The following is a 13,481-nucleotide window of genomic DNA, read 5'->3' on the forward strand; positions in this document are numbered from 1 at the left end:
TAGTGGTGAACCATCACCTTTGTGGAAGAAATGTTGTCGAAATAAGTATTGAATGATCATTATCATAGATCACTAAATCGCTTGAAGTCACATCATAAAATATCGACAGTAGAACTCACGGCTATGTTTAATAGTGAAAGAGCATTTCCACACACACAATGTGATGAGAACTTATAGGATTGGGACTAAACAGCTGTGTTTTAGTGAGGCTAATTGGAAACAAATTACTTCTATTTGCTAAAAAGACTGGAGCATAAAGATTGGACTGTGGAGCAATGGAAAAAGGTCATGTGGTCTGATGAGTCCAGATTTACCCTATTCCGATGGGCAAGGGTTTACATGAAGCGATGGGCAAGTCAGGGTAAGAAGGGAAGTGCATGAAGCGATGCATCCAGTCAGCTGACTACCTGAATGTACTGAATGACCAGGTTATCCCATCAATGGATTTTTTCTTCCCTGATGGCACGGGCATATTCCAGGATGACAATACCAAGATTCATCAGGCTAAAATTGTGAAAGAGTGGTTCAGGGAGCATGAGGAATCATTTTCACACATGAATTGGTCACCACAGAGTCCTGACCTTAACCCCAATGAAAGTCTTTGGGATGTGCTGGAGAAGACTTGACAGAGTGGTTCGGCTCTCCCGTCATCAATACAAGATCCCGGCCAAAAATGTATTAAACTTTGGATGGAAATAAATGTTGTGACATTGCATAAAGTTGTCGAAACAATGTCACATTGAATGCGCACCGTAATCAAAGCCAACTTTTTTTTTGGTCAGGCAGTGTAGTTCTTAATATCCTATCCTAGACCTAGTTATGCATAATATTGGACAGCATATGAGTTGATGTTTTCATTTGATTGGTAATATCCTAATTATTTCAATGACATTACTTTAATTACACTTAAATTAAATAGACATATTTAGCATGAAAGGATCACACAAAGTGATTTATATTCATATTTATATTTTAGAAAAGGAAATGTGCCCTCATAAAGGTTGTTCAGGGAATACCTGAACAACATGTAGATAAAGATCTATCTAATATAGATAAAGATCTAGAAATTTGTGCAATTATTGTGCGCTCTGTTGTTGTAACAGAATACATGCTACACAACAACACAACGGATGACAAGAAAGAGAAACAATAACATCATATATACACTCACTTAGAAATGTATTAAGAACAACTGTACACCTACTTATTCATGCAATTATCTAAACAACCAATCATGTGGCAGAAGTGCAATGTGTAAAATCATGCAGATACGGGTCAGGAGCTTCAGTTAATGTTCACATCAACCATCAGAATAGGGAAATATGACAAATGTGATGTGATTGTTGGTGCCAGATGGGCTGGTTGGAGTATTTCTGTAACGTCTGATCTCCAATGATTTCAGATTTCCTGAGTGGTGGGTGAGTGTTTATGGATCAGGGTGCATAAATAATGACAGAATTTTCATTTTTGGGTGAACTATTCATTTATAGTTAATGCTGCTGTTAATCACTATGTTAATATTCTCAGTTAATATTAGGGTGCTTTCTAGTTTTATTAGTTGTGTTTTGTCTAAATGTATCTATTCATTTTAATGCTGTCAATTGAGATCCTAATTTTTGTTGTGCCAGATAAATCCTGTTCTTATTGCAGAATTAAATATGCAGAGTTTTTCAAAATTTCTACCATTTAATCACAGAATAAATGCCCTATCTTAGGTCAGTTAGGATCACTACTTTATTTTAAGAATGTGAAATGTCAGAATAATAGTAGGGAGAATGATTTATTTCAGCTTTTATTTCATTCATCACATTCCCAGTGGGTCAGAAGTTTACATACACTTTGTTAGTATTTGGTTGGATTGTCTTGGGTCAAACATTTTGGGTAACCTTCTACAAGCTTCTCACAATAAGTTGCTGGAATTTTATCCCATTCCTCCAGACAGAACTGGTGTAACTGAGTCAGGTATGAAGGCCTCCTTGCTTGCACACGCTTTGCCCACACATTTTCTATCGGACTGACATCAGGGCTTTGTGATGGCCACTCCAATACCTTATATATATATCCCCTTTTCTCAGGGTGGCATAGGACAAGTCTCAGTTGCTTCCACTTCTGAGTCAGTCAATCCACACATTTTATCTCATGGCTCGCTGTGCATGACACAGCGATGCACACACAACTTTCCACGTGCCCCATTGAGAGCGAGAACCATTAATCACGACTACAAGGAGGTTACCCCATGTGACTCTACCTTCCCTAGCAACAGGCCAATTTGGTTGCTTAAGAGACCTGGCTGGAGTCATTCAGCACACCTAACATGCGACTCCAGGGGTGGTAGTTAGCGTCAATACTCGCTGAGCTACCCAGGCCCCCCTACCACTCCAATACCTTGACTTTGTTGTGCTTAAGCCATTTTGCCACACATTTGGAGGTATGCTTGTGGTCATTGCCCATATGAAAGACCCATTTGCAACCAAGCTTTAACTTCATGTCTGATGTCTTGAGATGTTGCTTCAATATATACACAAAAATGTCCTTCCTCATGATGCCATCTATTTTGTGAAGTGCACCAGTCCATCCTGCAGCAAAGCACCCCCACAACATGATTCTGCCACCCCCATGCTTCACGGTTGGGATGGTGTTCTTCAGCTTGCAAGTCTCACCCTTTTTCCTCCAAACATAACGATGGTCATAATGGCGATGGTTCGATGGTTCAATTTTAGTTTCATCAGACCAGAGGACATTTCCCCAAAAAGTACAATATTTGTCCCCATGTGCACTTGCACACTGTAGTCTGGCTTTTATATGGCGGTTATGGAGCAGTGGCTTCTTCCTTGCCGAGCAGCCTTTCAGGTTATGTCAAAATAGGACTCATTTTACTGTGGATATAGATACTCGTCTACCTGTTTCCTCCAGCATCATCACAAGGTCCTTTGCTTTTGTTCTGGGATTGATTTAGCCTTTTTTTGGACCAAAATACGTTCATCTCTAGGAGACAGAATGCATCTTCTGTAGAGCCGTATGATGGCTGTGCGGTTCTATGGTGTTTATACTTGCAGACTATTGTTTGTATAGATAAACATGGTACCTTCAAGCATTTGGAAATTGCTCCCAAGGATGAACCAGACATTTTAAGGTCCACAATATTATTTCTGAGGTCTTGGCTGATTTCTTTTTAGTTTGAAGGTAGGCCTTAAAATACATCCACAGGTACACCTCCAATTGACTCCAATTAGCATATCAGAAGCTAACTGCCTAAAGACTTGACATCATTATCTGGAATTTTCAAAGCTGCTTAAAGGCACAGTTAACTTCTTGTATTTAAACTTCTGAGCCACTGGAATTGTGAAATAGTTTAAATACTTTAAATGATGAGTTGTATGTTTTTTGGAAGTTACAGTTTTTTAGTAACTTACCCAACACTTATTATATTTGTTATATTGACCTTCCAATAATTTCTAAATCTCAACATTCAGTACAGCAGAACTGAAGAAACTCTCAAATCTCACTCACCCCCTGCTCATCCAGTTTAAGCAGTGTTTCTTTGACTTTAGGGGATGTGGAGGCCAGTCTGAGGCAGTGTAGATTGAGATCAGGCAATATGAACTCCAGCAGTCTCTTGGGCGAAAGGCCACGTGGCGTGGTGTGGCGTGCTGCCGAGGGAACAGACTCCTCCAGGATTGAACCACGCAGGGTCTTTAGCTACAGGAAAATGGCAGGGGCAATGAGAAAAAAAAACATTATGTAGATTTAAAAGGGCCATACAGTGAATTCAGAAAGTATTCAGACCCCTTCATTTTTTTCACATTTTGTTACATTGCAGCCTTATACTAAAATGCTTTAAATATTTTTTTTTTCACATCAATCTACACTCCATACCCCATATTGATTCAGCAAAAAACTGATTTTTGATAACTTTACAAATGTATTAAAAAGAAAAAACTGAAATATCACACTGACATAAGCGGACCCTTAACTCAGTACTTAGTTGAAGCACCTTTGGCAGCGATTACAGCCTCAAGTCTTTTTGGGTATGATGCGACAAGCTTTGCACACCCGGATTTGGGGATTTTCTGCCATTCTACTCTGCAGATCCTCTCAAGCTCTGTCAGGTTGGATAGCCATTTTCAGGTCTCTCCAGAGATGTTCGATTGGGTTCAAGTGCGTTGACTTGGGTGTGTGCTCATTGTCCTGTTGGAAGGTGAACCTTCAGCCCAGTCAGCGGTCCTGAGTGCTCTGGACCAGGTTTTCATTAAGGATTTCATTAACTTCACCGTTGGGATGGTAACGCACAGGTGATGAGCGGTGCCTGGTTTCCTCTAGTCATGATGCTTGGAATTGAGGCCAAACCGATCAATCTTCGTTTCATCAGACCAGATATTCTTGTTTTTCACAGTCTGAGAGTTCTTTAGTTGCTTTTTCCGTGTCTTGCACTGAGGAGAGGCTTCCGTCTGGCCACTCGTGGAGATTTGCAGTGATGGTTGTCCTTCTGCAAATGTCTCCCATCTCCACTCATGGTCTCTGATGCTCAACCAGAGTAACCATTGGGTTCTTGGTCACCTCTCTTACCAAGGTCATTCTCCCCTGATTGCTCAGTTTGGCCGGGCAGTCAGCTCTAGAAAGAGTTGTGGTTGTTCCAAACTTCTTCCATTAAAGAATTATGGAGGCTACTGTGTCCTGGGAACATGAAATGCAGCCGAAATTGTGTTCCCTTCCCCAGATCTGTGCCTCATCACAATCCTGTCTTTGAGCTCTGCAGGTAGTTCTTTTGACTTCATGGCTTGGTTTTTGCTCTGATTTGCATTTTCAGCTGTGAGAACTTATATAGATAGATCTTTCCAAATCATGTCCAATCAATTGAATTTGCCACAGGTGGACTCCAATCAAAGAGTAGAAACATCTTAAAGATGAACCAGAGAAATGGGGATGCACCTGAGCTAAATTTCAAATGTCATAGCAAAGGGTCTGAATACTTATTTCAATGTGATATTAAAATTTTTGCTTTTGAATAAATTTGCAAAGTTATAAAAAATCTGTTTTTTGCTTTGTCAACATAACAAAGGTGAAAGAAATTAATTCTAAAGTCCAATTATAATGGAAGTTAAGTTCTTTTGCCTCAAAAATGTATGTTTCTTTAAAAAAAATTAAAACTCTCTCTGACCCATGAAAGGAAATGTAATGTAAAGTGATTTCGACTCTTTAAAAAAAGCAAAAACTGAGGTTACAGTGAGGCACTTACAATGGAAACGAATGGGGACAATTTTTTAAAAGGCGGAAATTCTGTGTTTTCCGTTTTTTTCCCTTCTCTGAATTCTGGGTTTTAAAGTTGAATTACATTTTATGATTAAAAAAACTTTCTAATCAAATTAATAGAATTTGAATCAAATGAAAATAGAACAATTACTTTTCAACATACCATTGCATTATTTTTTATTAAACGTAGAGCATCTATACTGATCCTCACAGCACAATCCAAAACTCCTAAAAGTTTATTATTATTATTATTATTATTATTATTATTATTATTATTTGGTCAAATACAGTGCTGCACAGAAGAGCTTGACAGTAGTAATGAAAGCTGTGATGAAAATCTTGCTTGAGCTATTGCTTAAATATTATGTAATTATTATTGATATATCATTATTATTACTATGGAATATAACATTACTATAGAGAACGAATATATTTCTGTCACATTTTTTCAATTTCACACAAATTGAATTAAATGGAGCTTTTATTTTGCCAGATGTTTTTGACAACTTCACTTTTGACTTCTAGAAAAGGGATATATGCGCTTATTAAACCGCAAAAGGCAATGATTTAAATATATAGTCTGCATGTGCTATGTGCTTCACAGTGAATAAAGTGATCTGCTCTTTGTCATTAATACACACACATGATGATGTTAATGATCCGGTTAGTGTATAAGACGTGGCTTCTTACATTCACATACTGTTGAAGCACGTAGTTCATGTAGGCTATTTAGTTAATTAAATCTCAGCCTTTTGTGGTTTAATCACACCAGGACATATTTTTTTATTTGATTAATTGTGCATTTACACGTTAATTTCATCACAAATATGTAAAAATTCCATGACATTTGCATTTTATAGTTAATTCAGTTTTTATTACAGGATTCTGCGATTCCATCCTTGTTTTTCCCAATGTGGAAATCATATGGCAAAGTGCCTCACTGTAATCCAGATTTGTGGTTTTTTAAAGAAAAGGAGATACAATTCATTTTAGTGGTAATCAACATTATGTCACAATGCTGTCGATTGAGCTTAACTTGTATTGAACCCGGAATATTCCATTAAGCAATATGACAAACAAGAGTGCTGTTGTTCTAAATATCAGTTCAAATGACATATTTCAGCCGTTCTGATATTTAGAACAACAGCACTCTTGCACGTGTGATATTGCCTAATTACATTCTATGAAATTTGCTCACGAGACTAAATACACAATTTAAGAATCCTGCTCCCCACTCCACAACTACTCTGCACAAACTGTGAAGTGTCCCGGTGCTGTTATATTAAATATCAGCATCTTTGGAACACTGCATGGCCAATCAGATTGAAGGACTAAATCTAAAGGTTGCATAAATGTAAATGAACTGCCCCAAATTACATTAAAAGCCTCTCTGCAAAGCCTGTCTCAGTGAAGAACTAAGAAGAAAGTGGGATAGTAGGGGAGAGACATTACTTTCGTAATGCGGTGTTAAGACTCACTGTGTCTGTGCTTCGCAAATATTTAATGTAATCCTTTCACAATACACCAATTTTAGCACCAAGACATTTTTTTGATCGTAAAGGACATTACATTATAGTTTATGTATAGTTTATATAGTGTGTGTATAGCCTTCTGATGGATCCCAACATGACCCAATATGAATGTTTGGCTTCATATTTTAATAATTTAATAATTTGACTTTAATATTTTATGCAGATAACTGTAGCGTAGATTGATCACTGTGTAATGCACATTTTACAAAAGACTGTTACTGAAGGATGGTGCAGAGCCAACTATATTGGACCTGTCAGCAAACCCGTAAGTAAGCACTGTTAAAAACTTGATATGCTTTTCATAGAAGTTAAGCTAATTATAACAGAGCAAAAACACTGTAGCAACAATTACAACTATAAAAGTTCAAAAAGATTGCCCATATAATTCTAATATGTTGTTCTAACCAAACACGATGCAACAATTTGTATGAACTCAAAATAAGATATTTAATGTTTAATTTACAGTTATGTGGGGCAGGAATTTGGACTAATAAGGTTTTACAATGGACGGGTATATAAAGCACGACAACACAAAAATAGAAACCAAGTGACCGATAGAATGTTGCAGCTTGTGAGGACAAATTTTAGTTTACAGTACATTGCATTTACATGGAAGACAAGCTTTTGTCACTTTATTGCCACACATCTGTTTAGGACATAATGTAAAATTCAGAGAGAGGATGGAAAATGGTTTTAATAAATGTGCAATAAACCTTGAATAACATAATAATTGGACTTTGAGGGGAAAACATGCATTGCAAAAATGATATGAATCCTTTGCAATTGTGAAAAGGTTTAAAAATGTCTTTTGTGTGAGAGAATATTTACTTCTGTGGTCCTGAAAATTATTCTGTAGTTGTACTGGGACCCACTTGATCCCTCTTTTTCCTCCCTGCGGAAACTGACGGCCACTGGCCCCAAACGCTCATCCATACCAAAGAAATTCTGATGGTCTGGGATACAAGAGGAGAATGAAGATTTGAATATATAAACAAATACCAGAATTTTAAGAGCAAGAAAATGAGGAACTATGATTGTGCAAACTTCACTTCCGTTACTGAGCAAGAGTGTATAACGGCCAAATTGCACTGTGTTAAAAAGTGTTATGAGCCTGGTATCAATCAGTGCATTTCTGTATTTCAAAAGTGTTACTGACTGACACTGATAGTCAAACTCACAATTGAATCAATAAAAATCCTCAATTTGTACAGTATAAACAAATTCTTCCATTTTGTCAGACAAACTCTATTTTGAAAGCGGATTGAACTAACTAATGTATAAACAGTTGAGATCACTTAAAACAGTTCGTACAGCCATGAGCAAAGAAGGCTGTGAGAATGTCTTTATTGTTTATCCTTTTGATATTTCATTCAGAATATTCACAAAAAATATATCCTCTAATGCAGGGGTGACCAACCCTGCTCCTGGAGAGCTACCTTCCTGCAGAGTTTAGATCCAACCCTAATCAAACACACCTGAACCAGTTTATCAAGGTCTTTAGGATTACTTGAAAATGACAGGCAGGTGTGTTGGAGCTAAACTCTGCAGGAAGGTAGCTCTCCAGAAGCAGGGTTGGTCACCCCTGCTCTAATGGATTTCAAACATTTGCAAACACATCACATATTTTATCAAAAAACTAATATTTTTGTCAAATATATGTGTGGCCTGGGATTGAGACTGGGATGGTAATGGCAGAACCTCGATTTTGTTGTCAGTTAACCATTTTTGTGTGATTTGTATGTGTGTCTTGCATCATTTCCTACTGGAAGATCCAAACAAAGCCCATTTTAAGCTTTCTGGCTAAGGCAGTCAGGTTTAGATTTTTTTTATCTGTTGGTATTTGATAGAGTCCATGATGCCATGAATCTGAACAAGATGTCCAGGACCTTTGGCATAAAAACCCCACAACATTAAAGATCCAGCACCATATTTAACCGTGGTCATGAACCGTGGTACTTTTCCATATGGCTATTTCTCTTTGTGCACCAAACCCATCTCTGGCATTTGCTGCCAAAAAGCTAAATTTCTGTTTTATCTGACCATAGAACCCGGTCCCATTTGAAGTTCCAGTAGTGTCTGGCAAACTGAAGACGCTTGAACTTGTTGGATGAGAGTTGTTGCTTTTTTCTTGAAACTCTTCCAAACAACTTGTGGTGATGGAGGTGACGTCTGATTGTAGTTTTGGAGACTTTCTGACCCCAAGACCCAAAAAATTTTTGAGTTCTCCTGCTGTGATCTTGGAGAGTTTTTGGCCACTCAAACCATCCTCCTCACCATGCGTGGAGACAATCTAGACACGCGTCCTCTTCCAGGTCGATTCTTAACATCTCCAGGTCATTGAAACTTCTTAATTATTGCCCTGATGGTGGAAATGGGTATTTTCAATCCTTTAGCTATTTTGTTATAGCCATTTTCCATTTTGTGAAGCTCAACAACCTTTTGCTGCACATCATAACTTTATTCTTTGGTCTTACCCATTATGATAGATGACTAAGGGAATTTGGCTTGCGCGTTACTTCATATTTATACCCCTATGAAACAGGAAATCATGGCTGAACAATTTCATGTTCCTAGTCACCCATGTGTACTAAACAATTTTAAATATGAATGGGAATATATTTCAGATATATTTTACTCATAAGAATTTCTAGGGGCACCAATAATTTTGCCGCACATATATTTGACAAAAAATATTAAAATAAAAGTATTGTGTTTGCAATTGTTTTATATCCATTAGACGAAATATATGTTTGTGAATATTCTGAATGAAATGTCAAAAGGATAAACAATAAAGACATATTTTTCACAGCGTTCTTTGCTCATATTTAACAAGGGTGCCAATATTTGTGGCCACCACTGTGTATAAATAAAAAGATGTTAGCAGTGGTTAAACAACTTTTATGCTTTAGACATGTAAGATGGTGTGGCACGATAAATGCTAGATATCTAAAGCCTTTTGTGGCAAAATGGTCCTTGCTCAACCAGAAAGAACAACATCTCTGAAGGATATCAGAGGGTCAAGATTTAAATTTAGCTTTTTAACTTTTCATAAAAATTCCAGTTCATGGTTATTTTTGTCAGTGTATATTTTGTCTTATATTGTGACACTATTACCACAGAACTGCTGTAACTTTTCAATGTAAAATGTTTTGTCATTCATTTATTAAAAGCTAGTTGATGCAGATGCAAGTTGGTTTAAGAGAAACCACAGGTGAACTATGACATAAAAACAAAGTTCATGAATTCTGCATTTCACAATATATATGATAAAGTAGCCACACATCTATGCATAATAATTCAAATAGCGTTGTAGTAACAGTTCGAGATGCAATAATTATGTAAGGTTGATATGAAATATGAATTCACTTAAAAACATAAATCCAAACTTTAAACAGACAATAATATAATTTGTTAACTCGTCATTATGATAAAAATGCTGACACGTTTTTTTAAAAGCAGACCTAGTACATTTTTTGTTCTAAGTCATAATGCTTTAGAACAAATTATTAGTCTGCAAAAGCAGTGTGACAGATTGTGAAAATTGTGAGAAATATCAATAAACGTGTGTGTAACAGGGTGCCGTTTTATTGCAAACCTCAACTGAGCGATTGCAAAGATAAAATGGCCATCATCATTATTTGCTCATCCTTTTCCAGGTTGTGGTAAGACAAAAAGCTTGGGCTCTGACATAGTGCTGTACTAAATATATATTGTTTTGTTTTCCTTGAACACCTTTTGTTCATCCATTACAAATCTACTCAAATACCATTCACTCATGTGCCATCTGCTGTGAAAGCCATTCAAAGTCTGTCCAAAGTAAGATATGCCTTTCTTATCATTATTCCTTTGTCTGTTTTTTTTGCATATTATTATAGAAATATATATTATATTATTATGTATAAAGGGTTATATTAACTCTTTATACACCCATCTTTGCAGTTGTATCAGTGTTTATGTTCATATAATGGCCACGTATAGCATGTTAGCGCATTAGCATCATGAATTCAGAATCGAAATAAGACAAATTTAACATTTTCTATTGAATTCATATTACTTTAAATCATCGTCGAGTGGTTAAATCAACTTCTTTTACTGACCTCATGTAAATCTTACTCATAGAATGAGCCATAAAGTAATTGATAACACATATTAATGTTACATTAGTTTAGGTTTTATATGAAGCATCCTCATATTTAAATGCTCCTCTGAACACCTCCCATAGGGTTGTGGCCAGTGTCTGAATGATCGGACACAGTATACTGTTGCACGGCTGTTTAGAACTTCTTTTTACCCCTGAACGAACAATGCAGAAGAACTTCTCCAGAAAGGATCGCCCTGAAGCACTCCTGTTACACTGAAGCTCTTCATTCTGCATTCAGAATGCACATACGCGTTTTTCTGCCACTCTTTATTGGAGCCTTTCTTATATCTTACTTTGATAGTTTCTGCAATAAGATGTTATAGTTTTTAATTTAATAGTCCAATTTATTTGTTGAATATCTGCTAGTCACCATGTCGGTGTGCTGCACTTACTGACCTTATATCCCTCTAAAGGATGTCTGATTAGGGTCAAGTGAACATAATGGAGCCTAATTATATATATTAGTTATAGCCTAATTATTATTATCATTAACACCAACTATTCAACTAGTCTTTCAAACAACCGACCAACTTACGAAAATGTATATGCTTATTTTTCTGTTTTTAATGTATGTGCAATACAACTAGACAATTGTCATGCCTTCCACATATATACTTCATTCATCCATTTGTCACTTTATACTCTCCTTCAAAACACACAGACCTATTCCAAGCCAGCAAACTTGGATCCACACACACACACACTCACCTTTCATATAGAAGTACTTGTGATAGTAGCGAGCCCCTAGGTCTGCATGCTCTATGAAGAAGTTACTCTTCCCCTGTTGTTGGACATGGCTTTCCCTGGGCTCTTCTAACACTGACACAGCATCGTTGGGGCTCTGCAGGCTCCTCCACCGGCCTCTGCAGCCCCGTGACAGGCAGAGTCCCCCACTCTCCTCGCCACCCATCTCATTCCGAAAGTGTGGACAGCTGAGCAGCAGATCATTATCATTCCCATCTCCTTCATCCAGCAGAGACTGCTCTACATCCTCCGAGCTAGCCCCACTTCCCACACTGCCCCCACCACCTTGAGAAATTGAGGAAGGTGTGGATTGTGTGAGTGGCCGAAGCTGAGAAGCAGCTGACGCACCTGATGTGATGTTCTTCTTGCGCCCAATGCTATCGCGATTGGTGGCAGCCTCAGTCAGGTCAAAGAGGATGCTCTGCACATCATAGTGGGCAAAATTGCGTACCCAAGCACCACCTGTAAACTGATCACATTGGAATTGAGAGGCTTGCAGAGGGGAGGGTTTGGCCTTCTTACCAAGCCCCTCAGGTTTGGGGGGCTTGGCCGGTTTTGAAGTGTCAACTGTCGGAGCGGAGAGAGTTTGAAAGAACCCGTCAGGCTCAGGAAGCGTCTCTTGCAGCCCCAGCAGAATCAAGGGATCTTTAAAGCGCAATGCTTGGGGACTGAGAGCTCCTTGATCCTCTCCACCATGATCTGGGCACTGTGTTGATCTTTCAAGTGAGGAAAGGCTTCCATATTCTCGGTGGAGGGACTCCCCTTGACCCCCTGTTCCAGTTTTGTCTCCACCTACGCGGAGCATCTTCCTTCCGACCTGCCCTGCTGAATCCAGATCGCCAAGGGTTACATCGCTGTTGCTGCGCTGCATGATGTGTCCATGACCCACCGTCCTCAGATTCAGTTCAGCTGTTTTGGATATGACACTCTCTCTGTCTGATCCCTCTCCCTCTCTTCTGGGGGGCCATTCAGCCACGACTCGTGTCCGCACACCACCACCATCCTGCTTGGAATCAAAATTCACTGTCGATAGGGGAGGGCGTGGGCTCTGCCTGCGAAACTTGCGGATGAAGAGATCATCTGACTGCATGATGCCAGATGATTTGAGGTGGAGGGAATCTTTCACTTATCACAGTTTCCCTTGCCACCTTTTCTAACTTCTCCCCACCAAATTATTGCATCTGTGTGAAGACACCAACCAGGAGTTTTTGGGGAACTCAAGTGACTGACACAAATGTTTCTATTCTAGCCATGAAGAGCTCCGTTCGATAGGTTCCTCGTCCACCAAAACATTCAGATGTGCTGAGCACAAACTTCTGCTTTTGAATAAAATAATAGCCATATAGGCCCAAGAGATGATTTGAATCGCTCATTAGGCATTGTGAATTCTAACACTCTTGAAGATCACTCATCATTTCTGTTATAGGCCAATCCCCATCAGGCTGAAAATGATTATGTGTGGACTGGCTGAAGTTGGACCTCCTAATGAAGCTCGTTCTGGTGCATTCAGATTCAGATACACTTTGCAGTGACTCTCTGGTTACTGGTGACTACAAGCTCTGAGCCCTCAAAGGCTGCATCCTCCAATGCATTTCTGAAAAATAAATAAATATATAAATAAATAAACATCCAGAAAAATTGTTGGTATTTAAAAGCCCACAAATGAACATAATATAAGACAGCATGTTATTGTGACAGACAACAATTCAGTGTTTCTGTAAATCAGTGTCCTTGTTGCTCAACTAGTGGAGCATTGTGCTAGCAATGACAAAGTTATGGATTCCCAGGGAATAATAATGTATATAAAAATATCT

General features: G+C 38.2%; 1 protein-coding gene across 4 annotated transcripts in view; it reads right to left on the reverse strand.

Moving 5' to 3' along the window:
• The window catches only part of LOC127618813 (signal-induced proliferation-associated protein 1-like), a 94,527-nt gene that overhangs the window by 58,356 nt on the left and 22,690 nt on the right, over positions 1–13,481 (reverse strand). For all 4 annotated transcript variants that reach the window (XR_007967512.1, XM_052091467.1, XM_052091458.1 and 1 more), the window contains exons 2-4: positions 11,632–13,261; positions 7,611–7,735; positions 3,511–3,699 (exon numbers count right to left, since the gene is read on the reverse strand). Coding sequence is in view for 3 of the 4 variants with exons in the window: in XM_052091467.1 (XP_051947427.1) it covers positions 3,511–3,699; positions 7,611–7,735; positions 11,632–12,757 (1,440 nt within the window). In the remaining variant the exon portion in view is untranslated. The remainder of the gene's footprint in view (positions 1–3,510; positions 3,700–7,610; positions 7,736–11,631; positions 13,262–13,481) is intronic.

The sequence above is a fragment of the Xyrauchen texanus genome, chromosome 2, assembly GCF_025860055.1.
Source record: "Xyrauchen texanus isolate HMW12.3.18 chromosome 2, RBS_HiC_50CHRs, whole genome shotgun sequence".
Classification (NCBI taxonomy): Eukaryota; Metazoa; Chordata; class Actinopteri; order Cypriniformes; family Catostomidae; genus Xyrauchen; species Xyrauchen texanus.